The 27762-nt window shown below is 37.5% G+C and overlaps 2 protein-coding genes across 15 annotated transcripts in view; both read left to right on the top strand.

Moving 5' to 3' along the window:
* Ctnna3 (catenin alpha 3) overlaps positions 1-27762 on the top strand; it is a 1429068-nt gene that overhangs the window by 1089157 nt on the left and 312149 nt on the right. The window lies entirely within an intron of this gene.
* Positions 6645-9722, top strand: LOC121134378 (PCNA-associated factor-like). The gene has a single exon (XM_040732553.1). It carries the CDS (start codon positions 8829-8831, stop codon positions 9123-9125), a length of 297 nt encoding a protein of 98 aa, XP_040588487.1. The 5' UTR covers positions 6645-8828; the 3' UTR covers positions 9126-9722.

Here is a 27762-nt window from a genome sequence, read left to right as displayed (position 1 = left end):
GAGAAAGGTAGTTACGGCAAGATGGGGGACTCTTTTCTATAGGCCCATGATACTACTTGATCACATTGTTAGCTTCTGATTTAGTGGAAGCTAGGATCCACTAAATTAATGGGTTCTATTTTCTACCTTCCAAGAGTGCACTTAAAAATATAAGGGAAACTGTATGTAGAACTTCCTTTTTATCCAAGTGAAGACTTCCTGTGGGGTAGAGTAACTAAAGTCAGCCAGGCTGCTGAACCTTGCTTGTATCTCAGTTTTGTGATTGCATTAGGCAACTCTCACCTGCAGACTCTGTGGCCATAACATCTAGATGAGGTGCCAAGTCTGCAGTTTTATACTCCATAGGTAGAGAACACATTTGCTAGATCCACAGGGTGAAGTGGGAGTAAATTCCTATAGTGTTCAAAAGTGTTGGCAGTTACTCTACATCATAAAAAGCAGCAAAATTATTCAGACATTGAAATACATTCTCATTAATGCATCTGTGGTTATTAATGCCTGTACCAAACAGCTAACCAATGGGGCAACATTTTCACAATCAGAAGAGCTAACAAAACCCCAAACCCTTTCCTCTATTTATTTGTAAGATAATAATTAAAATATCCCATTCAAATTGTCTTACATTCCAAATGTGAGATGTATAGAATATTTCTGGGCTATTCTGTAAAAAGTAAATCTTAATACTAAATGTATAATTTATGACTCTTAATTAATCATCTTGGTCTCTTTCAGACAAGTTTTAGGTGTATTCTTGAAGTGTGCTTCTGTTTTCTTCTTTGTAAAAAATAAGTCTAATTCAGACTTTTCTCCAAATAGCTTTCCTTGAAATTTATCAAAAGCATGCCTCACAAAAGGGAATTCAGGGCAATGAATTAAATGAAAAACCTAATTAGATCAGTTTGATCTTAAGCAAAGCTGAAGACTGTGTGCTTTCTCTCTCCCATAGAGAGATCGTCTATGGAAAATATTTTCATCTCTTCTGTCCTCCACCACTGACTGCCAGGAGATGTTCATCTTTGTTCACCCCTGGGTCATATCTTGACTCATCATTTGAATACTTATCAAATCCCATAATTGGAAATGTCGTGTTTTGTGTTGTGAAGCCTCCATCACTCACATTTTAGCAAAAGAATACTAATGTGGCCTGTTTTTCTCTCTGTTTCATTTTCTTTAAGCTAGTTCTCAGAGTTTAGCCCACCTTCCTGAAAATAACTTAATGGGTATCTCCCATTTTTTTTTTGCTTTTTATTCCTGATACCCCCTAGTGTTTAGAAAATTTGCCTTAAGTACCATCATGAATGATGAAGCCTATGGTATCTTGTCTCAGTCACCGTGAGAGTTCATGGAATATGGTGTCTTGGTTTTTAATCAGACTTTGTGACTTCTTAATAGGTTTTCTGAATTTCTATGGTCCTGTATGTTATTCCCCACATTAGGATATTAGGTTGTCCTGCTTCAGTTCAGCAATTTACATTGCCTCCCTCCCCCCCTCCAGTTTTAAGTGAAATGCTATCAATAGTGGAGAGCTACTATTTGCCGACAGAGCCATAGCATCCTAATCTTTCATTGAAATCCTTTATGCTCCCACAATTCTACCCAAACACTGAGTTTCTCCACTTGTTGGGAATCGCTCCTTTGGGTGCATTGGATTAGTTTGTTTTTGTTGTTTGAAACAGGGTCTCTCCATATAGTCCTGGCTGCCCTGGAGCTTGCTGTGTGAACCAGGCTGGCTTTGAACTTACAGAGATCCTCCTGCCTCTGCTTTCCAAGTGCTGGGATTAAAGGCATGAGCCACATATCTGGCTTGGATTATTTTTAAAAAGAGCTAACCTGCAAGATTTCAACATGAAATCTAGAAGTTACACGTTTAATACTAACCTTAGTTCTTTCTTATGATGTTAGGGAGAGGCCAGCTGCCAGAGTGAACTGGCAGAGTATATTTTCCTGTGGCTATTGGCTCTATCAAAGTCAGGAATCAGCTGGTCCAAAGGCATCTGTTGTTGCAGGCCATCAAACCCTACCTAGTCTCATTGTCAGCCAGAAACAGAGATAAACACAGAGCAGACACATAAATGACCCTGAGCAAGACATCCTGATTGCCCCAACTGTTGGAAACCGGTATTTATCAAGAATAATCATACATTCACCCAGTGACTGGTGAATCCCAAACTGCAGTTCTAGCCCCTTGGATGAGTCTGTGCCTATCAAGCACAAATTCCTGAGTTTGGTCTCAGCACCATAGAAAGAAGGCATGGTGGTGCACAGCTGTAACCTCAGCACTTGGGAGGTAGAGGCTGGAAACCAATGGGTGTTAGTCTCATCTACAGACATTATCATGTCTAACCCATGACAATGAGATCCCATAAAAGTAACAATGAATAAAGAGGATAGGAAAACTGCATGCCTGGAAGCCATTCCTTCTTAGAACCCCGGGGAATTAGACTGTTATTACTCACACTCAAAGGCAGTTGAGATACTAGAAAAGTGATTTGAAGCCACTTGAGAAAAATTTTGTAGTGTTTTTTTTTCTGTATACCAATTTAAATAATGGATATAATTTGTTAAACTGACTATTAAATTGATAGAATGGATTGTGTTGGTAAGCTAGACTCAGGCAGACTGCATTCCATATGTTGCATCTCTGCCTGACAATCCTAAGAAGCAGTCACACACAAATGCCAAAGGGTTTGGTCCAAAGGTCCTGACTCTCTGCATCATCTGAAAATTGGTATTCTACATTCTAGGTGTGATTGAAAGAAATTTCCTCTGCCCAGTAAAGGGTAGCAATATAATTTTCACTGCAGACGTGGCTGGGGCTTCCTGGTGTCTTTTCTTTTGTTGTTCCTAAACCACTGTCTCTACCAAGTCATCTTCCCCTCCGTTTCTTCATATAATCAGTCAATTTCATTTAATTCCTTTTCCTCAAATTTGCTCATGGCGTGTTACCAAACACACAGCCTATATAATCTCACTGGATGCTTCCCAATCATTTGACTGCACTGCGACTGCTACCATCTCTATGTCTTACCTATGTCATGCGTCTCATTTTGGAATATTCCCACCTGTTGTTTAACACGTCAGATTATATTCATCTTTCAAGAAACTGCTTGTAGTCTCGGCTTCAAGAAATCCTTTTAGTTCTTCCAGCAACAGTAATTTCTTTCAGTTCAATGTAATATGACTCTGGAGACATTCTCTAAGTAACCACAGTTTGAAGAATCATATGGTCTCTGTAAACCCTCCAGAAATGACTTTCCTTCCAGAATGGCAGAACTATTGGATAGCCTTATTCATTTCTTTGCACTATATCTTCCAAACACTGCATTAAGTTAAAAACAAATAAATTATTAAAAACTCTTTTTGGAGACCTGATTTCTAAAAGTTAATTCACTTAAAAGAATTGTTTATTTCAGGCTGGCCTTGAACTCATAATTCTGCATCCACTTCCCAGATGAGATGCTGGGAATTCAAACACAGGACATCATTGTCTTGTTATCTACTATGGTTTGGCTAATTCTGTCTTTGCAGTTGGAATACTCTCTCTTGTCTACTTCCATCTGTATTGGCCTTTGAACACTGACTCAAAGGTTACTATCCTTACAAAAGTACTCTGGACTCCCTTTCCATGACAGTTAATTATTCTGTACCACGATGTGTTTGTCTTCTAGTGGAGGTTGATGTCCCTTTATCTACGGTTATAACAAGCCATTCACAAGAAACTTTTTCCAGCTACACTGCTCCATCCTTACAGGCAGGCGCCTGAGTACAATCCTGCCTCTCTCCTTAGTGAATTCTTTACATACTTGATTACCAAGTCGCTCTCTAATGTTTCAACTTAACATCTATTAGAAGATCACATTGTGATGTGGCATAATATAACTAGTAAGATGTCATCTCTATTCAGGAAAACAGAAGCAATGGGTTCTGCCAAAGGTCAGGGCAGAGGGGAGATTAAGAAAGTCATTAATTACTGTCCAGAGTTAGATATTAACCACTTCCAGAAAGCTTGGGTCAACCTTTGAAAGGTTCCCCAGTGAGCTTTTGAACAAGAGATCATGACTTTTGTGTATTCAATTACTCACAAGAGCCATCAATGAAACACATCTGTTGAAAGATGCCACTGAACCTGATTTCTGCAACACTTTCAGCAAATCATTGTGAGTGGCAACAACCAGGATTTCAGGCTCAGAGACCATCACCAGCAACCTCCTTCCCCTTTTACCAGTCAGAGACAAGCTTCTGCATCATCCCTTCTTCCTTTCACTTCAAGCCTGAATCTCACAACCAAGAACATCAGAGAGGCTTCTAAGAGGTTTGTGTCTGTTAATCACTTGGCTAACCAGGATAACCAAGTATCTTCCTGGTAGAAATTACATTCAGTCATGTCCTTGAATAACTTTTATCCCTCTTGAGCTGGAACCCTTAGGTATAACCGTAAAGTGAAGAACTTGCAGGTAAATAGGAGATCTACCTAATAGAAGTCAATCTTCTCTCCAGTGATTGGATTGCAGTAGGACTCAAACTCAGCAATGGAGAGCAGACAGCAATGGATTACGAGACACATGCTGGTGCTTAGCTCACTCTCTCCGCCCATTCAGTCTAGACCTAACCCATGAAATGGGGCTGCCCACATTCAGAGTAGATTTCTCTCCTCAATTAACCCAATGAAGAAATATCTCACAAGCATGCCCGCTGGCCAACATAATGCAAACATTTCCTCATTGGGACTGTTTCCAGGTGACTCTCCATTGTGTCACCTTTAAAATGAAGACTAACTCCATAATAACTGAAATTATATATATATATATATATATATATAGTAATAGAAAAGATTTTTCTGACCTTTTGGCTAGTCAATAATAACCTATTAGAAAAAAAGGGGACAGATTCTGATGCATTAGTCAAAGTTTTACAGTCCAAAAAGGCTTAAGAGTAGATTTCAGGAGTGCATAGGCAGAGACTGAAACATTTCCCTATGTGGAAAATGTGCAATGTGACTTTGAAGATGGTGCCAAAGGAAAAGGATTAAAGATAGAGTAGATGAGTTGGCATGGGATTAAAGGAAGGGAGATGTGGTGGAGAAATAAAAGAATGTACATCTGGTCTTTGGTTCTCTACCTGTGTGAATATGAAGATGTTTTTGAGGCCTCACATCTTCTTTAACTCTGGCCTAACTCAGATAATCTACAAGAAAACAAGGCACCACCTAGAAAGAGAATTCCACCACAGCTTGGGTTCTCACCCTACTTTCATATACTTCTATCTAGAAATGGACAACTCAGAGTCTTTCCATGATCCCTTTAAAGGGCCTTTAAGTGATGGAAAAGAATCTTCTGCCTCATACGCACCGATGACACCACATCACAGGAAGGAGTTTTGTGAGGGAAAGGAAGGATGGGGAAGCAGGAGAAGAAGATGACCAACTAGTAACAGGACACAGATTAGGAAAGATTGATTTTTATCAACCAGATTGGTCATCATGGAGACAATAGAGCAACTTTACCTCTGACCAATCAGGAACATGGCCCTCAATGTCTAGTTATAGCCTCAGATCTTTATGATCCATTGTGATATTTTAAAATCAAACACAAACACTATGTCTGGTAGATATACTAATAGGCATTACTATGATATGACAGAAACCCAGGTATGTTTGTGTGAGGACATTTTTATAACATATTATGTGGGTATGTTCATTACCAAGAGAACACATAAGAGGGTTATTTCTTTTGCAAAAATATGATGGAGTCTTCTATGAAAATTAGGAACCAATCAAAGTACAGGATACACTTCAGTGGTTCCTTTACTTAATTAAAATAACAATAAAAACTACCAGACCTGTATCCTATAACTTTTCAAATGCAAAATCATACATATTGGAGTGCATCATTTTGTTTGAAATCCAACTAGATAAGGGACATTAAGTTCATGTTTTTATTGATTAATTTAGTTCTTTGAAAATTCCATATAAATAGACACACAAATACGTACTTGTGTGCACTGAGGAGAGGTTGGTTTCACCCTGACCTTTAAGTTATGTATCAGCAATACAAAAGTACATGTTCTGATTACTTTTCCCTTATTGCCCTTTCTATCTCCCCCCCACCACCATCAGCCTCTCCTCAAATCCCTACTAGTTCTTTCCCAGGTTCATTATTTTTGGTTTACTTTGAGAAGCATTTGATCTTACCAGGGTGATAGGTGTGATCATGGCCTTGAACTCCCTTGAGAGCTCACAGGAGTCATTAGTGTGTGCACAGCTACAGGCAATGATTTCTGTGCTCCCCGACTCTGTCAGTAAGAAGCTGATCAGTGATGATGGCAGATCTCCCAAGCCCTTCCTGTTGTTAAAATTCAGTAATGAGACACAAACCATGACTCAATGATCCCATGTGGAGTTTTATTGGTAGACAGGGAGGAAAAGGGGGGTGAGAGGTAACTGACCTGTGCAGAGCTGAGAGAGAGATAAGATATGAGAGAGAGAGACAGAGAGACAGAGACAAAGAGAGATGAGAGTAAGAGAGACTAAAAGAGTAGGAGAGTAAGAGTGTAAGAGAGTAAGAGAGTAAGAGAGAGCTTAAGCAGGCAGGGGTCAGTCCTTTAAAGGGGTCCTTTGCACCTCCGTGGTTCTCACATAACTCTGGGCTGACCAGAGTGTTGCCTGAGTGCATCTTGCCAGGTAACAGGGCAGGCCAGCGTAATGCCTGAACCTTTCACTTCCTCCACCCATTTTTGATAATGGGTATGTCTCTTGTTGTGTAGATCCAGGGCAGGTATCCACAAAATGTTGTGAGTTCATAATTAACATGGTGTGTCTTACCTAGAGATGACACTTTACAGACCTTCTCCAACTCTTAACACTCTTCTCATAGTGTCCCCCACGCCTCAAAGTGGATGGTATCGTATCTTATATAGGGTTGAGAATATGTTATCCCCTAATCTCAGCAATTTGTGCAGCCATGGGTATTTGCATTCACTGTTTCAGTAGAGAGTTCCCTAGTAAAGGTCAAGTGTAGCATTTGTCTATGGTCATATTTAGAAGACAGTTTGATGCTATGTCAGCTTTGCTAAGCAACATATTGAGTTCCATCCTACGACCAAACACTTGCTCTGGCATTTTTTTATATTGTTATTATTATTTACCAGGTTTAATGTACCAGGCAGGGAATCTCTTTGGAAAGAGTATCCAATCCAATAATATATGCTCTGTGACATCATAAAGTAATGTCTGATAAAAGCAAGGCTCTTGCTTGCCTATTGAGGGAATTATAGTAGTATAGAGACCAGTTGGAATCAAATACTCTGGGATCTGGAGTAGTCAGTCATAAATTCTTCCTGGCAAACTGGAGTACTGAAGACATCAATATTTCAACCCCCTCTAGCTAACACACACCATTATGTCCTATCACAGTTGGAAGGGGGCTCTGGGCTAGGCCTCTATCTACTGAGAAATCCAACAATTAAGTTCCCTCATACAAGAATTATAGTAAAATATTTCACAAATAACAAATTGTATACATTTATAGTGATGTAGACAATCTCTAGCAGAAGTACTTTGCATTTCATTTTGAAAATCAGATTCGTGAAATTTATAAGATAATTCCCTTCTGTTGTTCAAAACATATTTTATGTATTAGTAGCCTTTAGCTGAAAAGAAAATTAATTTTCCTTTTTATGTGTAATATAGGAAAGTACATTTGTATATTTATTGATGTGAACTGGTAAAACATTTAATATGATCATCTATAAAACTGAATTTGAGGCTCAGGGTCACTGTGGTTAGCAAAAAAACTGAGTTAGTGTGTCTGTGGGATTCCTCCCTCCTTTGGTTTCAGAGAGACCATTACTTGTGTCTGGTATGTGAGTCAGAATGACTTTCTTTTGCTAGTAAATGCGTGACAACAAAACCAGAATGTAATTGTCAGTGGCCACAACCTTTCCTTCTCAAAAACGTCTTTCCTGTCACTCTTAACCCTGCAATGCTGAAATCTGGGAGTGCTCACAGCTAACACAATTATATTGCCAAGTTTCCTGATAACAGTGATTTTAGTAAGTGAAAATAGAAAAATGAAACATGCAAAATTTTTAATTAAATTTACTTATTTTTGTATGTATTCAGGGGTGGGGTAGGGAGTTGTTAATGTGCCTTAGTGCCTGTGTGGAGGTCCAAGGACAATTTGGTTCTTCCCTTCTGTATGTGAGTTCCTGGTATGTACACTCGGCTCATCAGGTTTACTGGAGAGCACTTATATCCCCTGAACTATCTCACTGGCTGGGAGTGAGCACTTACCACAATGGTGAATAACGTATGTAGCTTTTTCCAAAGTGAGACAGTCTGTATTTACACTGCCAGAATTCATAAATGGGAAAGCACATGACATGAGAGGTGATTACTGTGAAGAGAAAGGTGTCAGCAGGCCAGTGTTCAGAAGTGCCAGCATCATCTGTGAGCTTTGTTAATAGGTGAGAATATTTTGCTCTGTAAAGTCCACATTAAAGTCATGATTTGGTGAATTAAGGACGATTTATCTACCTTGATAAGAACTGTAGACATAGGTGATACCTCCAGAAGTCCAGGAGAGCATGGGAGCGTTATTTGAATGGAAAAGGGAAGACGTTTTAAATAATGGCTATGTAGAAGGAAGTGCCATGCTAAGAGTGGAACAAACATACATCACTAAGGTATTGTTGATTGTACTAGGGAAGGTAGAAATAACCATGAGAAAGAGGCCCATTTAAACTATGGCGGGAAGGTCATTTTCGGGTTTTTGTTCAGTTAAGACATCCGCAGCTGGGGAGTCGGTGCTAGTCGTGTCTTCCTGTGTCAAATGCTGCGGATCAAAGCAGACTATGTTCCTGGAGCCTACAGAAAAGTGGTGGCTTCGCGAGCCCCCAGGAAGGTGCTTGGCTCCTCCACCTTCATCACAAATCCTTCATCGTGTTCGTCGAGTAAAGCTGAACATAAGCACGCAAGAGGGAATCCAGTTTGTGTGCGCCCAACTCCAAAGGGGCAAAAAGGCACTGGAGAATTCTTCAGGCTGTCCCATAAAGACTCCGGAAAAGGGAACCGTGTTCCTGAAGAAGCGGGATGCAGCAAACAGAAGAACATGTCCTTTGCAACCTGATCACACAGATGAAGAAAATGCATAGTACTTACTCATCTGAATGTCTTCAGTTTACTTAGGTGTTCTGGGATGTAAATTTGAGTAGACATGTTTGTTCAATGGGCTTGTTGAATAGGCATTTAGTTAAGGGGGGGGCGCACTAAAATTAAACCATTCAAAAGCAACTGGCTATAAAGGGGAGAATTTTTATAATTTGTAAATTATAATTGCATACTTGAATTTATAATGTCATCTGATGTGTTGCTTCTTTTACCCGTTAAGCTTTTTGCTAAAATATTGCATGATGTTCTAATCACTAATCTACTGTCTTTGAGATTTGCTTAGATCTTTGTTCTAATACCATTTTATGGGAACTTGGTTATTGAAATAGTGTCATTGTTATAGCCTGTTTGCTTTAAAAAGTTGGCTTAGTCTTGTTCACATTAAAGAAATCAGTATCAATTAAATTTAATCTCTTGTCATTTTTCAAGATGGGGTTGCAAAGAGAAAATGTTGAAAAAGTTAGTTGTATATTTTTTGAAGAAAAGTTAGCTGGGTGTGGTGGTACGCACCTTTAATCCCAGTGTTTGGGAGGCAGAGGCAGGCTGTCTCTTTGAGTTGGAGGTAAGCCTGGTCTACAGGTGGAGTTACAGGACAGCCAGGGCAGTTATACAAAGAAACCCTGCCTCAAAACAAACAAACTAAAAAAAAAAAAAAGGAAAGAAAGATATGAATAGAATCAGGAACAGAAATTCCATAGGTATATTAAAAGAATTTTTCTTGAATATACATTTAGTTCAGGATCATAAAATATAATCTTTTTTATATGTATATCCCTCACTCCCACCCAACACAAAGCTTCTCTGTGTAGTTCTGGCTGTCCTGGAACTGGCTCTGTAGACCAGGCTGACCTTAAATACACAGTGATCCGCCTGTCTCTGCCTCCTGAGTTCTGGGGTTAAAGGCGTGCCCCACTTGTCGGTTTTTTGTCTATATTTTTAAAGTTGGAAATTAATAATTTGAAAATTCATGCTATAAATCAAGATTTATGTCTCAAGTCCTTAGAATTTTTCCTTCATTTCTCAAGATAACTTGAGAACATTGAAGAAATAGATATAGTAATAAGTGTTTTGAGGCAGGATCTCATTATCTAGCCCCTAAGTACCTGAACTCAGTAAGTAGAGCAAGCTGGCCTTGAACTCAACAGAGATCTCTCTGTCTCTGTCTTCCAACTGCTGGTATTAAAGGTTTGTGCCACCATGTTAACTAATATACTTGACTTTCACGTTGTGTTTTGTTTACTGACTGCTCTCAGTTTTCAAAATTAACCATGTTATTTGCAGCCATGTTTTTGTGAAACTTATTTAAAATAAATATTCAGTTTTATAGTACTGTAATCATTTGTGTTTCCTACTATCTATACTATTTCATCTCCAAATACAAATAAATGTATCGGTTTCATTTTTTTTCATTTACATAACATTTGAGGCCAACTGATTATAGATTTTTGTTTTACTCTTTAGACATTATGCAGAACCTCTTTTAATCCGAAGTACTTTGAATATTATGAGTCTTGTTTCTTCTTTTGTTTGTTGTTTTGGCTTTTTATTTTTTTATTTTTAAAAGGAAAAAAAGAGAAATAACCATGAAAAGCCAAAGAAATTTGAAAACTGGTAAGTCTTTCCTATCTTAGGCAATGCTAATATCTGTTGACATACATTCTCATTTCAAACATAAAGAACTTGAGAATTTCCCTAACACCAAGTGTCTCACTAACTCCATAGAGATTTTCTCTGTCCTTGCTCTCCCTTTCTGTTCCTCATCCCCAGACCATCCTGTCCCTGTTCATTCATGTTCTCATCCCCATCACCTCCCTTTTACCAACCCCCTCATCCTCAGTTTACCCAGGATATCTCATCTAAGTCCCCTTGGCAGGGAGATTCATATGCCACTCTTAGGGTTCTCTTTGTTACCTAGCTTCTCTGGAGTTATGGATTGTAGTCTTGTTATTCTCTGCTTTCCGTCTAATATCCACTTATGAGTAAGTACATATCCAGCCTTAATGCAGGGGATGGGCTTGATCCTGCCCCAACTAAATGTTCCAGACTTTGTGAATGGATGATTCAGAGGTAAGACCACTTGCAGACTACCTGAATTCAGATCCCAGCTTTCACACATGTGGCTCATATTTGCCTATAACTCCAGCCCCAGGAGATCTAATGCCTTCTTCTGGCCTCTGAGGGCACTGTACATGTATATATCTGTGCACAGCGTACCCACATACACATGATTAAAACCAATAGAAGTAAACATTTAAATTTAATTAAATTTGGAGACTGGAAATATGACTTACCTACCAAGAGTACTTTCTGGTCTTGTAGAGGAATTAGATTCTGTTTCCAGCACCCAAATGTAAATAACTAGCATGTGTAACTGATGGATGCCATTTTCTAGTCTCTATGGACGGTGCGCACACATGGTACACAAACATTCATGCGGGAAAACATCCATACACATAGAATAAAATAAATAAAGCTCCAGTAAATAATCGAGTTTTCTAGCTCATGGTAACCTACAGCTTCCTTTTACAACAATTATGGTAGAAAGTGTTACACCTTCACAATCCTGATGCTAGCACAGGATTTCTTCTCTTAAGATGTATTAGTAACCCTGTGGTATATTGAAAGATGTCGTTCATTCTGCTGATCACCCACTGTTTAATTTTACTGTCTGCCAAAATCTGTAGCAGTTAAAGTTAAGTGAACAATTTATGTTTTAAATTTTCTCTGCTGACATAGAGATTTTTAAAGGCACCATTTATTATAAACACTACAGGCAGTGTTTTTTTAAAGAGTCCAGCCATTCTAAAGTCTAGTTTTATTCCTGGTTTTTATTGATTTAGGAAAGGTTATGCATATCTCTTTACCACCTGTCTCAAAATATCTGCATAGCCTGCAAGAGGAATTAAGAGCATTACTTTTAAAAAGGAACTCATTTTGAATGTAAAACAGTAAGTTGAAATATTGTCCTCTTCCTTCCTTTTCTCCTTTCTGGTTTATTCATTCTTCCTTCACCAGCTTCTGCTGCTGCTTACAAACATGTAAATATTTCAATTTTTATTATTATTTTTATATTTATATTCTCTTAACAGTTAAAGTTAAGAAAATTTTGTTTTGTGTTTCTTTTCCTGTTTATTAAAATGTTAAAAGTGGGCATAGTGGCACACACTCTTAATTCCAACACTGGGGGACAGAGGCAGGTAGAGCTCTGTGAGTCTGTAACCAGCCAGGTCTACATAAAGAATTCCAAGATATCCGGAGATATTTAGCAAAACTCTGTCTCCAAATATAATAAATAAATGATAGCACAAAACAATAAAAGCTTAGCATACAGAGTAAGTATACATTGATATGCTACACTAGTCTAATCTTCTGAAAATAACATTTAAAATTACAAAGAAAATAAACCTGTAAATCCAAATGCAAGGGTATAGAATAACCAGAAAAACCCTGCCCATAGGGAAAGGTCAGAGAGATACTTCCCTCTCACCCTACCCATTCAACTCTGTGTCCTCTTTTCTGCCTTTAACTCATTTAGTAAGTTAAATCAAATAACTCATTGAACATGTGTCCTTCCACTGTGAGCAAGGTCAATGCGCTAGGGGCCATACACCTAAATAAAACTGGTTCTCCCTCTCCTAGAAACTACAGATTGCCCAAAGTTCCTCAGGTCTGTGTTCTGCAGTCAGGGAAACCTAGTCAAAGTCTCAACAGAGTCCATGACTATTCATATCCTATTCTTTATAGATATTACCTTTTAAGTGTTCTCCCATGATTGAAAGGGCAAACAGACTCTCACAAATCTCTTTCATCCTGTTACTTAATCCCACTCAGAAGGGTCTAACTTTTAAAGACGCCATGTATTAATGCAATTGCATTGGTAATTAGATTTTAAATTAGGAACTGAGTTGGTCAAGGCATTCTGACCATAACACAGATATTATAACTTAGAATCATAGGGATGCATTATATTTTAAAGGGCTTTCCAACTCATGATACTTTAGTAGCTAAACTCTTTTATTTTTAATCGTGGGGAGGGCAAATTCAGTCCATACTGAATCCATACTGAATACCCTTAGTTTATTCTTCAACATTCTTAAGTACCCAATCAAAGGTGGGGACAATGGCATAAGACTTCTATTATCATGTATAAGGAGCAAACAGACTTACTTCCCTTAATCCTCCAGGTATTTGGTAGCCACACCTGCCATCTAGCCTTCAGGATCAAGAGTAAACACACCTGAGCCCAAGTCTGTTGTTATTTAGATAAAGTCATCTGCTACCAAGGCTGAGACATCCTGCAGCAGCCAAGCTTAGTCTTATTGGTCTAAGGACAGTTTTGAACTCTGATCTTGAGGCAAGATGAAATGGACCCCTCTTTCTGGGCCCTGACAATTCTCCCTTCTCAATTTAAATGAATTAATACCTGCACTTCTGCTACAGGACAGATGACTGTGTCTGTCTTAGGTTGTCTTCTTTCACCTTCCAGCCTTAGCCTTCATGGAACACACATTCCGTCATGTGTCTTATTTTATTACAAATAATACGTATTTAGCTTAATAATGATGGGCAAATTTTTCATCAGTATTTCCCAATCATTTTGATATATCTCTGGCTAAAGTACATTGCAACACTTTCTAATCATTCAAAACTCCAAATCTGTGTACACCCCCATGGAGGTCCTCACCCTCCCTGGGGAAATGAGGGGATGTTGGGGGGAGGGCACGGGAGGAGGAGAGGGAAACGGTGAGGGACATGGAACTGACTTGTGAAGCAACCTTGTTTCTAATCTCAATTTAAACTTAAAAAAAATAAAAATAAAAAAGAGTGAAAAAAAACTCCAAATCTCCACTCATTGTATAAGCCCATTATCAGTTATGTTAGGATATCAATATTTGTTTTCTCATGATTTCCAAGGTTTAGTAATCAAACTTGGGAACAACTTAGGTGGGTGTTATGATCAAGATTCTCTCATGAGGTTGCTACAATGCTACTGTCTATAGTTGTCAATCAAGTTCTACCTGGGATACCCTGAAATCTGAGCTAATCATCCTGGATGTTATCAGGGAGCTCCAGCTCCTTGTTATTTAGATACCTCCATGAGCTCCTTCTGCATTATCACAACATGACACTCTGACTTTCTCAGAATGAGTGACTCAAATGAGACAGAGAATGAGAATCAAGGAAAAACACTGAGATGAAATCTCTGGTGTGTTATACCTTTCCCTCTTCCTTTTGTTATTCAATGTTTTAGAAATGAGTAGTTAAGGGTTACTAGGTTACTTAAAGAAGGGCATTCCAAAGAGAATGGCTATCAAGAGACAGGGATAGGCCATCATATAGGCTGCCTGTCTACCACATCTTCTGAGTGGGTTATGCTCAGTGTAGTCCTATGTTACTAAGCTGATAATTGTTTTTGAGTGAATAACTCTTAACCTATCTTCTATTCTATCCAAACATCTAAAATTGAAAGTAGAGTCAAAGATTTGACATGACACAGATATTTTATGCATACACACTAAGTGAATGGATAAATACTAGAACATCTAGTGATCCTTAATAAACTTGATGGTGTGACAACAGGGAGTGCAATAGAAGAATTCTTGTCCACTTAGTGCTCTCTTTGAGCCATTCATACTGAACAGATTAATAACCATAGAGACATAGGGCCCAGTTCACGTTTTACTTTCAACATTGTGTTTTGTGCCATGGTCATGTAGAAAGCATCAAATAGGGAATCAAGAAAACCAAAGGTTTAGATATGGGTTTATTATTAAAGAACATGAGACATCCCTTAACCTGCATGGACTTCACATGCTTTCAAGTCATAAAATGAGGAGTAATAAGGAAGTTATCTCCTGTCTGTGACATCTGTTTTGTTTTGTTTTTTCAGTCGTTTTTATTTGAGCTATTTGTCCACATCCTAAATAGCACAGTGAATGATCAGCTTCCTCAAAAATGTGTATCTATTCAGCAATGAAACAAGAAAATCTCCTAACTTGAACAAAAATGTATTGCTTTGTTTTTGTGTTTCTATAGATCTGACAAAGCCAAGCATTGTTCCTATTGGAGAACTGGGTGTGTCGTCCACATTTTGAATGTTTGTTGTGGGTGCTACTACTCAAAGGTCACAAATTGTTTTCAAAACATAAAAAGAATAAAAAACACAACAAGAATTAGTAACTGAATTTTCTGTTTTAGGAGGCAAATACTATTTATAGAGCTTACTGTTGAAGCAGAAAGTAAAATTTCAATTCTAGTAAAAGTCTAGAATTTGACTGTAAGTCATTTATTTAACCCTTGTCAGCTATGAAACAATGACAATAAAATGTATTTCTTGATGTATATGAAATTGTTTCTGTGGAAGCCTGCATATAGTCCTCTTGACATTTTCCTACATAGTCTTGCACGAGTTAATATAAGCTATTATCTTATGCTGAAGTGTCATTAAATAGGACATATTACTCACCTGGCTTTGGTAGAGAGGTACCAATGTGACTGACTTCACAGTGTTAAGGGGATATCAGTGGATATTCATGTGACTGACCTGACTGTAGTGAGAAAATAATCAGTGGATTTTCATGTGACTATCATGAATGCCAAGAATGGTTATCAGTGGATTTTCGTGTGATTAATCTGGGTGTAGCAGAGGGATGGCAGTGTGATGCATGTAGCCAATTCATTCTTTGAGATTTGCGTTCTTGATATGAGAAATATTTATCTGTAACATGAATGTTTTTGGCCCAGCTAGGCCCCATCACCACTTCAGCCCCAAATGATCACACAGACGCTATATTAATTATGAAAATGTTGGCCAATTAGCTTCTTATTTGATAGCTCTGGCTTAATTATTAGCCCATAACTACTATTGTAAGTATTTCCACATGGTCTTGTCTGTTCAGCGTTTCTGCAGAGAAGTAGAGAGTGATTTCCTGTTTGTCCCTACTTATATTCTGATTCTGTCCAGCTATGTCACTTCATGCCTGACCCAGTCAGCCAGTCAGTGTTTTATTCATTAACCAATAAGAGAGACATATACACAGAAATACTTCCCCCATCATTTATCTCCAAACCTATTTTAGGTCATAGAAATGCTTTTTATTTTTTCCCTATGATCTAGTGTCTTAGTTCTAGCTACTGTAACACGCAAACGCCATAGACTACTATGACAATAGCCAACAAAAAGAAATGTATTTTTCAGTTTAGATATTGAAAGTTCAAGGTCAGGGTGCTAGCATGGCTGGACTCAGGTAAATATGTTTTTAATTTTAAAATATACTATTTATGTGAATGTGTGTGTGTACCTGTTTGATTGTGTGTTAACTGTTATGAAATTCCTGCCTGGGTCCTGCCACCACTTTAGCCCCCAAAATAACACAGAGACGCTATTTGTTACAATGCTGTCGACTAATGTCCGATGCTTCTCATTGGATAGTTCTATCTTAAGTATTAACCCATGACTACTCACATGACAACTCTCTACTCTTGACTATATTTCCCAGAATCCTCTTCTACTCTTAGTCCCACCTATCTTGCTTCCCTATTGGCCAACACTGCTTTATTTATCAACTAATAAGACAAGCATATGCACAGAAGGACTTAGTTACCCACTTGTGTATAATGCCTATAGAAGCCAGAAGAAGGCCTTAAATCTCTTGGTACTGGAGATATAGGCAGCTGTGAGCTGCATGATGTGTGTGCTAAGAAGCCTAGGTCCTCTACAAGAGCAGCAAGTGCTCTTAATCATTGAACTGTTTCTCCAGTCCAAGGCTCTTTTTTCTTAAGTACCTGTATAGAGGTACAACTACTGTGTTTTCCCATGGCAGAAAGAAAGAAAGGGGGTGTAAGCTCTTCCTTATGCAGTCTTCCAAGAATTCTAAACCCCCCTGAGAGCGCTATCCCTGCAAAGTCTATGGCTCCAAATGTGAATACTTCAGGAATTAGTGGTTGAAAATATGCATTTTAGAGAACAAATCTATTCAATCTCCATCATTTTTAGGAGAAGGCATTTTTGAAAATTCACATCCCATGCTCCATGAAATGTAAAAATACTTTTTGACTTTTAGCCACTTAGTTCCATTTTTGAAACATATCATTATTATGTATGCCTGGGAAATACAATAATAGGAGAAGCTATATTTTGCACCACCAGAATAGTAAGAGAAGGCTAACACACATGATCCACAGGCAGTTGTGGTTAGCTATTCCTTCTCTTTCAAAACTAGTAGCAGTTGAAGGGGACCAGAGGAAACTAGAATACTTTGCTGTCATTTTAAGAATAGATGATTATCCAATGCTTATAAATGTGAAAAGCTAATCAAGAGCATGTGTGTTAAACTTGCTTATTTTTCCAAAAAGTAAACATTTGCCATATCTCTCAGATGTAAACTTACCCTGCGGTATTCTGAAGAGTTTGTGCTTTATCATATAAACTTCCTTTTTGGATTTCTTCTTCTTTTTTATTGTACCAGCATAATATTTCTTTGAAAAGATAAACAAGTGATTTAATAAATTTTCACTTCATATTTTGCATGTTCATAGCACATACTTGGGAGGGCAGAAAGATATGCAGTTCAAAGTCATCCTTGTCTAGTGTTGAAATTGAAGCTAGAGTGGGTCGTCTGTTACTGCCTCCTGCATATCACATGTATCCCCAAAGACCCTGTCAGATACTCTCTAGCATTTCTGAATGCATTGTTATCCCCTTGCTCTTCTAGTGCCAGAATATAATTTCAGCATTAAGTGTGCTTTACTTGTTTATTTCAGTCAAAACATGTTTGGTGTTTACTGACTGTGAGCTCAGCTACGGCTAAACATTGAAGAGCAGAGCACAGTGTGGTTCTATCTAAGTTTAACTGGCTCCTCTTCTAGAAGGCCCAAGCTAGAGATTCTCTCCTTCTCCCCCTCTCTCTATCTTATTGTTATCATTTATTATTTAAAATAATTTTAAAATTTAAGTCTATTTTGATCATATTCTTACCCTCCCCTAAGCCAAGCATTTCCAGATTGTCTCCCCTTCCCACCCAACTTTAAGTTCTTTCACAAGAAACAAAAATGCAATTTAACAATAAACTACCACAATAAAATAAAACCACACATCCTCCCCACAATAAAAAGATCAACAAACTACAACCAAATAAAAGTACACAAAAAAGTGGCCCAAGTATATGTTGGTTTAATACAACTACTCTGAACATGAGGTCTGTCCTAGAGAGGTTGGTACCTGGTGCTGCTTCTGTTGACTCTCAGCACCTACGTGGCTGTTCACCATCATCTGTAACTCTAGTTCCTGGTGTTCCAGCTTCACCTTCTGACCTTTACAGGAACTGCACACAGAGTACACAGATACACACGCAGGCAAACATCCATACACATGAAATTTAAAATAGTTTCAGGTACTGTTCATGGGAAAGAATGTAAAAATACTTATTTTACGTTTATATAGAGAGAAATTAACTGCACTAAACATAATTTTAAGCTTTTGTGACTAAATAGACACTTCCTTTATTATAATACACCACATGATTCAAAGACTAGTGTGCCATTTTGGGAAACCTGAGTAGACAGTGTACAGATATCCCTGAGACGTCAACGAATGCATGTTACCAATGAGTCATTTACAAAGCCAGAGGGCAACGGGAGCTTTGTTGGTGAAAGGAGAATGACTTCCTACCTTAGTGACTGCCATGTTGCTCTGGCCACATACCTAGAAAGGAGAAATTTAAGGAAGAGTAAAACTTCTTTTTCCCCTGTTTTACACTGCTAAGGGCTGTATTTCCAATGATGAGAGAGATATGATGTCAGACAGGAAAGGTGGGGTGGTTGTAGCACTAAGAGGCTGTTTTTGTTTTTTTGTTTTTTGCATCAGATCTAGACAGAGAGCAGAGAGTAATGAATCCTTGTACTCATTCATTCATTCATTCATTCATTGAAGAGTCAGAAAATGCAGTTTGTTCAATGGTATCACCCACACTGAGGGTGAGTCTTCCCACCACATTTGATCTAATTGAGAATTTGTCTCCAAGGTAATTCCAGATTTTGTCAAATTGATGATATAAGCCATCACACTGCCCAATGGTCCCACTGATGACAACCAGAGCCTAGGACTTTATACAGTAAGTCCTGGGGGACCCTGCAAAGTTACCACTGCCATATGGTAGAAGAATTCAGAATAGTTACCCCTGACATTTTTATTCCTCCAGTACATCCTGGCTTAGATTTCTGGGCAGCCAGTAATTGGCAACTTTGCATCAATCCTGAAGGTAACTCTCTAGGGGAAATCCCCATATCATATTATATTATATTATATTATATGATAAACATGTGAAGTTAGGAATAAGGACTTTAACTGCTTTCACTGCTGTTGGGTCCCTATGAGAGGCAAACACAGGCCTGTTGTTGCAGTGGCATGAGTACCCTAGCTGGATGCACAAATGCACACATGAACACACATGTAAATGCAAATTGCCAACATATAGAATGAAAGGAAGGCTCTGTAGCTCAGTTGGTGGAGCACTTGCATAGCACACAAAGACTGCTGTATTAGACCATCCCCATTATAAACCTGTGGTGGTAGCTCCTAGGTCTATAATCTCAGCACTTGTGAGGTAGGAGCTAACACATCAAAAGTTCAAGTTCAGTTCAACATTAGGTGTAAAAGAATTCAGGATGCCTGAGCTACATGAGATTCTGTCTCTCTCTCACACACACCACAAACAAACAAACAAATAAATAAAAAGATTGTCACTTTGGGAAGGACCACAGACATTTAAAGAATGACAGAATATACCTCTGTGACAGAGCAGTTGCCTAGCAGGCAGAAACCTCTAGATTTGATTCTGTCATAAAAAGACAGGAAAAAGGGGATATAAACACAATATTAAACACACTACAAATTGTGCACAGGAATTTAATGAACTGAATTGGTTCCTTGATTAACACTGATGTTCAAATGCTGTGTACCAGATAATAACAGGCATAAGGAGAACTTCAAACACTTGTGCAGGACTGGTGATAAGGTAAAGGAGTACAGACACTTCACAGAACACTCTGGCAATTCTCTACCACTGTCACACAAGAGTCACATGATTCAGTGACTCCACCTCTGCACTAGAGAAGTGAAAGTATATGTCACACAACACCTTGCGCGTGAATGTTCTCAGCAGCGTTACTAATACAGCACGAAGCACAACTTCTCCCATGGGAGAAAGAACAGCTTAACGTTTGAAAATCACTTACCTATGATTCATACTGTGAACATAGGAAAGCAGAAGATAAAAAAGATAATATAATAAATGAGGAAAATATGTTGGACAAAGCTCAAATGTTATTAATATCAAAAATTATGTAGAGATTAGATATAGAAGCACATGCCCCAGATTTGATAAGAAAGATACCAGCAATAAACAAGTAAGCAACATAAAATATACAAATAAATAAGTAAACTTTTAAAATGAACAAGGCAAAAACAATCCCTACAGCTAACACCATACCAAATAGTTAAGAGAATGAACAGTGTATTAAAAGGTACACCTGTACAATAAAGCAAAGAAAAAGCCAGAGTATAATGGACTAGAAAAGACCAAGTAAAACTTTTATTTGTTGATAACAAGATTCTGGGTTGCAAATATGAAATGCATTTCTGTGTAGCATCAGTGAACAACCAAAATTGTAAAAGAATACCAATAGCTACAAGAAATGGAACATTATGGTATACTATTTTTATAAAGTTACCTATATAAAGTACAAACTACAAAAGACTAATGCACCAAATTAATGAATGCCTAAATAAATGGAACAATAAGTTAGATTGTGTTCAATTGTTGGAATATTTGATATAATTTGCATGTAAGCTCTCCCTATGTTGTTGTATAAATACAATATCATTTATGTCCAACCTTTTAACAGAATATTTTTGAGTTTGGAAGAAACCTATGCTACATTTTGTATATGGAAGCAAAATGGAGTTAGAAGAACCAAAATCATTTGAAAAAGAAGAACCAATTTATAAAGTCTCAAGCCTTACAACAAAATTGTAGCAACTGACAGCGATATCTCCAAGTTTGTAAACATGTAATCAGTGGCTAACGTGAGTCCAGACATAAAGCAAGTCTCCGCAGGCACATGGGAATGTTTAAGAACAACCTTGGCAATGAGCCATGCAGGAAAAACTAGATTTCCAATTACAGAACCCAATCCAATAACATTGCCAACTTATGCTTCAGATCATATAAATTGTTAGCTCTTATATGAAAATATAAACCCTTTCAAAAAACTATAGTTTTTTGTGACTGATTAAGCATTGCTTCATGGAATACCAAACTCAATGAAACAAATAAAAAGATTTTGATTTCACCAGAAGTTTTAAAAAGTGAGCAAAAACAAGACTCTAACACTGTTAAGGTAATAAAGAATGTGGTGTGCAGTAGGAAATAACATTTCCATATTGTGATTTGAACCCCAATGTATTATATCTATAACAAACTAGCATGTCTCAAAACTCAAGGATGAGAACAAATTCCTACTTTCCATTGTGTGTATGTTAGTCAGTCTACTATACTGTTCTTAAAGTGTAAAGAGAAGCATTAGTCATGGGAGTTTTATAATGTTTGAAAGGTCCTTTATCAGGCTGGGATAACAGAACTTTAAACATAATTATATATGTATTCAATTTAAAGACCTAAAATCTAGTCTTAGGTTGAGTAATTTTTCCCAGTGTGTCTTAATTAAGTGTAGATCCAAAAAATAATGATTTCACACATAAACATGCACCTACACACATGCCCATACCCACACATCCACAAACACACACACACACACACACACACACACACACACACACACACACACACACAAACATACACATACATGTCATCCTACCAAATCAACAAACCACAGAGGGTACATATAGTACAGAATACTCTCAAGTGAGGATTTGTCTCTTACAGTCCATTATGGATGCATAATTAGTTGTTATATTTCTTTGTTAACTGTGTATCCTACTCAACCAAATATACTTTGATTCTGATCTCTGTTGACATACCCCCAGAACCATTTTGAGACTTGACTATTTTGGGAGATAACAAAACATGAACATTTATTAGGTAAAAAAAACATGAGTGTTACAAGTTGTCTTTATGGATAATTCCAGGACACTATGACTCATATTATTAGAAATATGTGGGCTTTTTTTAGTGATTTTCATAGCTACTGTGCTCCTATTAAATGTTGCACACATTCCATTCGTCATGCACTAAGAATCACATGTTTGTAAGGAATTCAGTATTTGGAGCACACAATGATTAGGTAGATGGAAGGCTATTCAAGTTTTTTAAACATATTTTAAAATATGTGGAAGTATATGTGTACATGTATACATGCGTGTGTGTGTGTGTGTGTGTGTGTGTGTGTGTGTGTGTGTGTGCACTGAAGTACAGCGGCTCATGGAGGGCAGAAGCATTAGATTCTCCTAAGTCTGGAGTTACAGGCAGTTGGTTGTGAGTGACCCAGCTTGGGTGCTGGACATTGAATTCGTATCCTGTGTAGGAACAGTGGTTATACCCTTAACTGCCATGCCATCCCCAGTAACCAAATCTTGGTGGGAAAGCTCCAGAAGGTTTTGTCAAACATGTGATGTGTGCACCTGAAAAAACATGCTGAGAGAGTTGGCAGAGTGAAGTTGGGAGGAGTGTGGGGACTTTGACCTGTCCACTTTCTCTGAAGGAGAAAGACTCAATACGAGTCTCCGTTCTCCTACATCTAACTGTCATGTTGAAAATACTCAAAATAAGATTGGTCTGACTTTGGGGTTGAATGATAAAGGCTTGAATAGTCTAAGTTTCCAGTCACTGTTGGCTCAAAGCAGTGAGCTTCATAGGACAGAAGGAAACAGAGCTTGATATCCGAGCTCTGCTTTGGGAACTAGCCCAGTTTCTTTCTCAGACACTTGGTCCCCTGAGAATCCATTTTTTTTCTAATGTTCTGAGAAGCTTCACTAATATCTTAGATATTCCCACATGATTATTTTCCAATGCTCTTTACATTTTAGTCCTTTTATCTCTTATTCCATTTTTACTCTTTTCCCCAATTGCACAGCAAAACAAAACAAAAGTCTTCTTCAACTATCCTTTGAAAGCCAGTTTCATCTCCTGAGATTTACCTCTGTGTGTTTCTTTCCCCTGTTGTGAAAACTCTCTGGGTTGGCTCATCTCCATTTCCTTCTCTGTACTGCTGTGTGTGTGTGTGTGTGTGTGTGTGTGTGTGTGTGTGTGTATGTTTTCTTTTTTCCTAATCACCCTCTGAACTGCAAGTGGATTGGTGAGACTCAGGCTCTTCTACTTGTGATTTGAGTGCAGATTCTGACCAGCTGCCTGTCTGAATGTGCATGAATAACTTAACTTCCAAGGTTTAATTCTTATTTTGGAAAAAAAATGACAGGAGCTCATTTTTTCTTGAAGTTTTCCCTCAGGCAAAATGCACAACTTGATTCTTTGTTTATGAAAAAGAAGACAGTCAGATAACAATATTTTATTTTTGTGCACACCAGCAGATGTCTGCCTCTCTATGGCACACTATGCAGCCAAGAGGCTAGGAAAGCCTTCGAAACATCATCTGAAAGAAATTGGCCTTGAACTTGTTGAAATTCAGCTGTGACCATTTACAGCTCCCAGTTAGCCGTTGGTTCCAGATGACACCAACAATTTAGAAAGTATATCAGTATACATGCATCACACTATATTCTTTTTATCAAATATTAAAACATGTTTTTATTGTTTTAGAGGAACCCTTAATGCCTTTCTGAAATATTAAGACTGTTTTATTAAGGAACGAAAAATAGGATGCAAAAACATAGAGACTTAGGTAATATGTTTGTAAAGATACAACTGGCTGCTTTTATAATGTGCTTATGGTTTTGATGAAGTATAACATTCATAAGGAAGATTATGTAGTGATATGAAAGTAAATGTCCATGTGCTTAAGGAGAACTTACAAAGTGGAATTATCTCCAGTCTTAGAAGTTTCCTCTGTCCTTCCTGATCACAAGGTTCTCCTGCTTCGCCACCCTGTCTCTTCCTATGATAACCACTAACAAGCAGAGTTATGTTATTTTTATTGCTTGTCTATTGCTTCTTCCTTTTGGAAATGAATTTGGCTGCTATGAAGACAGTCTATCACAGTATATATTTTAGCTGTTCACATTTTTATGATTTAAAGCATGGATCCTAGTCTAAGTATCTTTATGTGACTTACTTCTCTTTCGATATTTCACTCCTATCTTAGCTGAGACAACACAATGGAACTTTGAGAAGCTGAATTCTATAAATGTGAGGAATTTCATGAGAGAAATCTTGGCTGTTTTGAATGGCAATGACTTATTATAGGGCCATTCACTGCCCATAGTACTTAATGCTGTCAGGCTGTGTGACCTTGGAAGATTTCAAGAATGTCCTCAACCTGGTTTTGGGACTGACTGTTTTCCTCCACCATCCTTTTCATCCTTTGTGAGATGTCTTTACATGGGTATTCCTATCACACTTTGGTGTTTGTTTCAGTAATTTGCTGTCAGTTTATTGAGTATATTTATCAATAATATCATCACCCATTGTTCTTTCTCCATGAACATGGTCAGATGTGCATAGAGAATAATATGTATCTGAGCCATTGTTCTGGTTTTTTTAAGACCCAATTACAAACAGAGCATAGTGGACTATCCTTCCCATTAATGTTTTTATTCTTTCTTATTGAAATTCTGCTTCTTAAAACCCCAAACAAATGCTATCTCTTTTTTTCTAGGAAACTTTCCTAAGTAAGTCAGCATAAAAACCTTCATTTGTGTAATACTTCTTTACTTGTACAAAAGTAGCAATTCTCAAAGACAAAATTGCCTCACAGACATTAAAAGTCTGGATTAAATTCACATAAAACTAAAAGCTGTAACATGTAAGTCACTATATATTTGCTACTTAGAATTACATTTTTCTGTTATTGAATGAGTTAGCTTTGAAAACCTTATTTTGTTCTGTTTTGTAAAATGTCATGCACAATAGATCTTTAAGAACATAGTCCATATATTTCCTGAAAGGTTACCTGGTGAAAATACAGGTATTTCATAGATATAATTAAGAAATTAGTGCCCCATAAAGCTCACATCTCTATTAGATTGCCTTGGCATCTCCATGACAAATCCTTATGCTGCCCTATTTTTATTTTCTAAGTTGTAGTTAATGATCATGAGTTTACATTTTTTGTTTTATTTATTATTTATTCATCTGTTGGTGTTTGGGGACAGGGAAAACCTTAAATGTGTGATTTTCCTTCTCCTGGGTGCTAGGATTTCAGGTATGTGCCTCTCCAACTTCTGTGTGTTTATCCGTATTTCAAGTTCTTGAGCTGTCTGCTTACAGTGTGGTGTACATCCAACTTAGGAACTAAATATGTCAACATTTGAAGGGATGTCACTATTTTTTCATTTTTTTTTAAATTTTATTTATTTATTGTGTAGATACAGTCTTCTGTCTGCATGCCAGGGGAGGGCACCAGATTTCATTCAAGGTGGTTGTGAGCCACCATGTGGTCGCCGGGAATTGAACTCAGGACCTCTGGAAGAACAGTCAGTGCTCTTAACCTCTGAGCCATCTCTCCAGCCCTATTTTTTCATTATTTTTATGCGATCGTATTGTTGAATATTCTTGGATAGATATAACATGATGTTTGCCACTTTTCAGCTTTGTCACATAGCATTTTCTTGTAAAACAATTCCTTAAAGGTGTCTACATCAGGTCCAAACTCCTCTTCATGCTTGTACCAGGAGTAGGCTTTTTAAATTCTAATAGATGATCTTATTGTAAGAAGAGTTAAGGGAAGTAAGAATCAACCACTTAGGTTATAAGAACCTTCTATATGTTGAATGGGAAAGCAGAGCTTCAAGTACTTGGTAAATTCTCTGTAGCTAGAAATGACATTTGAATGGCCATCTTATAATACTTTATAAAAGATTAATTTTCAGGTATGTGTCCTGCAGCAAGGTATAGTAGTACTAACTATCAAATTATTCCGTATGAGTGTTGCAAATGAGACTGAAGCAAGTTTATTTTTGTTTATATTGTTTTAATCTCAAATAAAATAATGAAATTTACAAAGCACTTGGTTAAAATTTATTATTTATGTTTACTTGAGGAATCACCAAAAGTGGCTGTTTACTATCGGTTAATCAGCAGCTTGCTGTTTCAGGATTATTTGTCACTTAATGGAGGTTTTCTGTTTGCCCCACTGATCTGTAGTTATCCTTCTGTGTAATTGTAATTTCTTTTAGAGTATACAGAGTGAGTGCCCCAAAAGATATAAATACATAGTGTAAAATTTGAGAATATCAAAACCCAAGCAATTCTTGTTATTTGTGCTTAATATAAATTAGCCATCCAGTGACTTCTGTGTCTTAAGCTGTTATTGGTCTTCTCACCCATGCTCTGAAATGAAAATAAAATATACCCTTCGCTATTGCCCACTCAGCAATATACTCAGAATTTTTTTCTCATTAGATAATCATTTCTAAGTTTTCACCCATTTTCAGCAAAATATAGGAATTTTTCCTGTATTTGTTTTGTTTTCCTAGAGCTCTTTTGATGTTATTTCCCATTCACTGACCCCAGAGACAACAAATATTTCTCCTGTATTTGCCCCAATAAATATTTTCAACATTTTTTGATAAATAAGAGATATCATTTGTTTCCTTGGGTTAGATTTATTTTTACACAGATACACAAATCCCCCCAAGGATGTATATATTAGTGTGTCCCCTGCGATGTTTGCATATGCATATGTTGTATAATATTTAAATCAGAGTAGACAAATATCTCTTCTCAGGATGTGTCTCTACTTTATGATGAGAACATTTAAAGCATTTTTTTGTAGATGGAGGTTCTATTCTGCCTGGTCCCATAGCCACTTGGTCCCAAATAAACACAGAGATTCTTATATTAATTGTAAATTGTTTTGCCAATGGCTCAGGCTTCTTAATGGCTAGCTCACTCTTAATTATTAACCCATAACTATTAATCTATGTATTTCCCTATGGCCTTATCTTGCCAGAGAATGTCCGGTGGTTACATGGTGTCTGCTTGGTGAGTCACTCACTGTCTTTCTTTTCCCAGAATTCTTCTAATCTGGTAGCCCTGCCTATACTCCCTGCCTGGCTACTGGACAATCAGTATTTTATTAAACCAATAAGAGAAACGTGTATTCACAGCATACAGAAGCACATTTCCCCATCAATTTTACATATATAATTGTTATCTAGGGTCACTAGACTGTAAAATCTTAGACTATCTTTTCTCTTTGCCCCTTCACTCCACTGCATTTGAACTCCAAGGCCTCTGATATCCCCCCTTTTTACCTTCAACTTACATCAACTTTTTTTAGATTCTACATGTGAGTCGCATCATATAGCAGTTGTCTTTCTGTGCCTTCCCTCCCCCCACAAAATACCATATTCCAGTTCCATCTTGGTTGTTACTCAGACCAGAATGTCATTCTCTTCCACAGATGAATACTGTTCCATTATTTATACGTGCAACGTTTTCTTTAGTCATTCATTGGGTAAT

Source organism: Mesocricetus auratus, unplaced genomic scaffold, assembly GCF_017639785.1.
Source record: "Mesocricetus auratus isolate SY011 unplaced genomic scaffold, BCM_Maur_2.0 Super-Scaffold_100027, whole genome shotgun sequence".
Classification (NCBI taxonomy): domain Eukaryota; kingdom Metazoa; phylum Chordata; class Mammalia; order Rodentia; family Cricetidae; genus Mesocricetus; species Mesocricetus auratus.
Note: the sequence above shows the minus strand (reverse complement) of the source record. Positions and strands in the feature narration are given on the sequence as shown.

Coding starts and splice junctions, on each gene's coding strand:
- LOC121134378 (XM_040732553.1), top strand. CDS start 8,829: ATGCTGCGGATCAAAGCAGACTATGTTCCTGGAGCCTACAGAAAAGTG.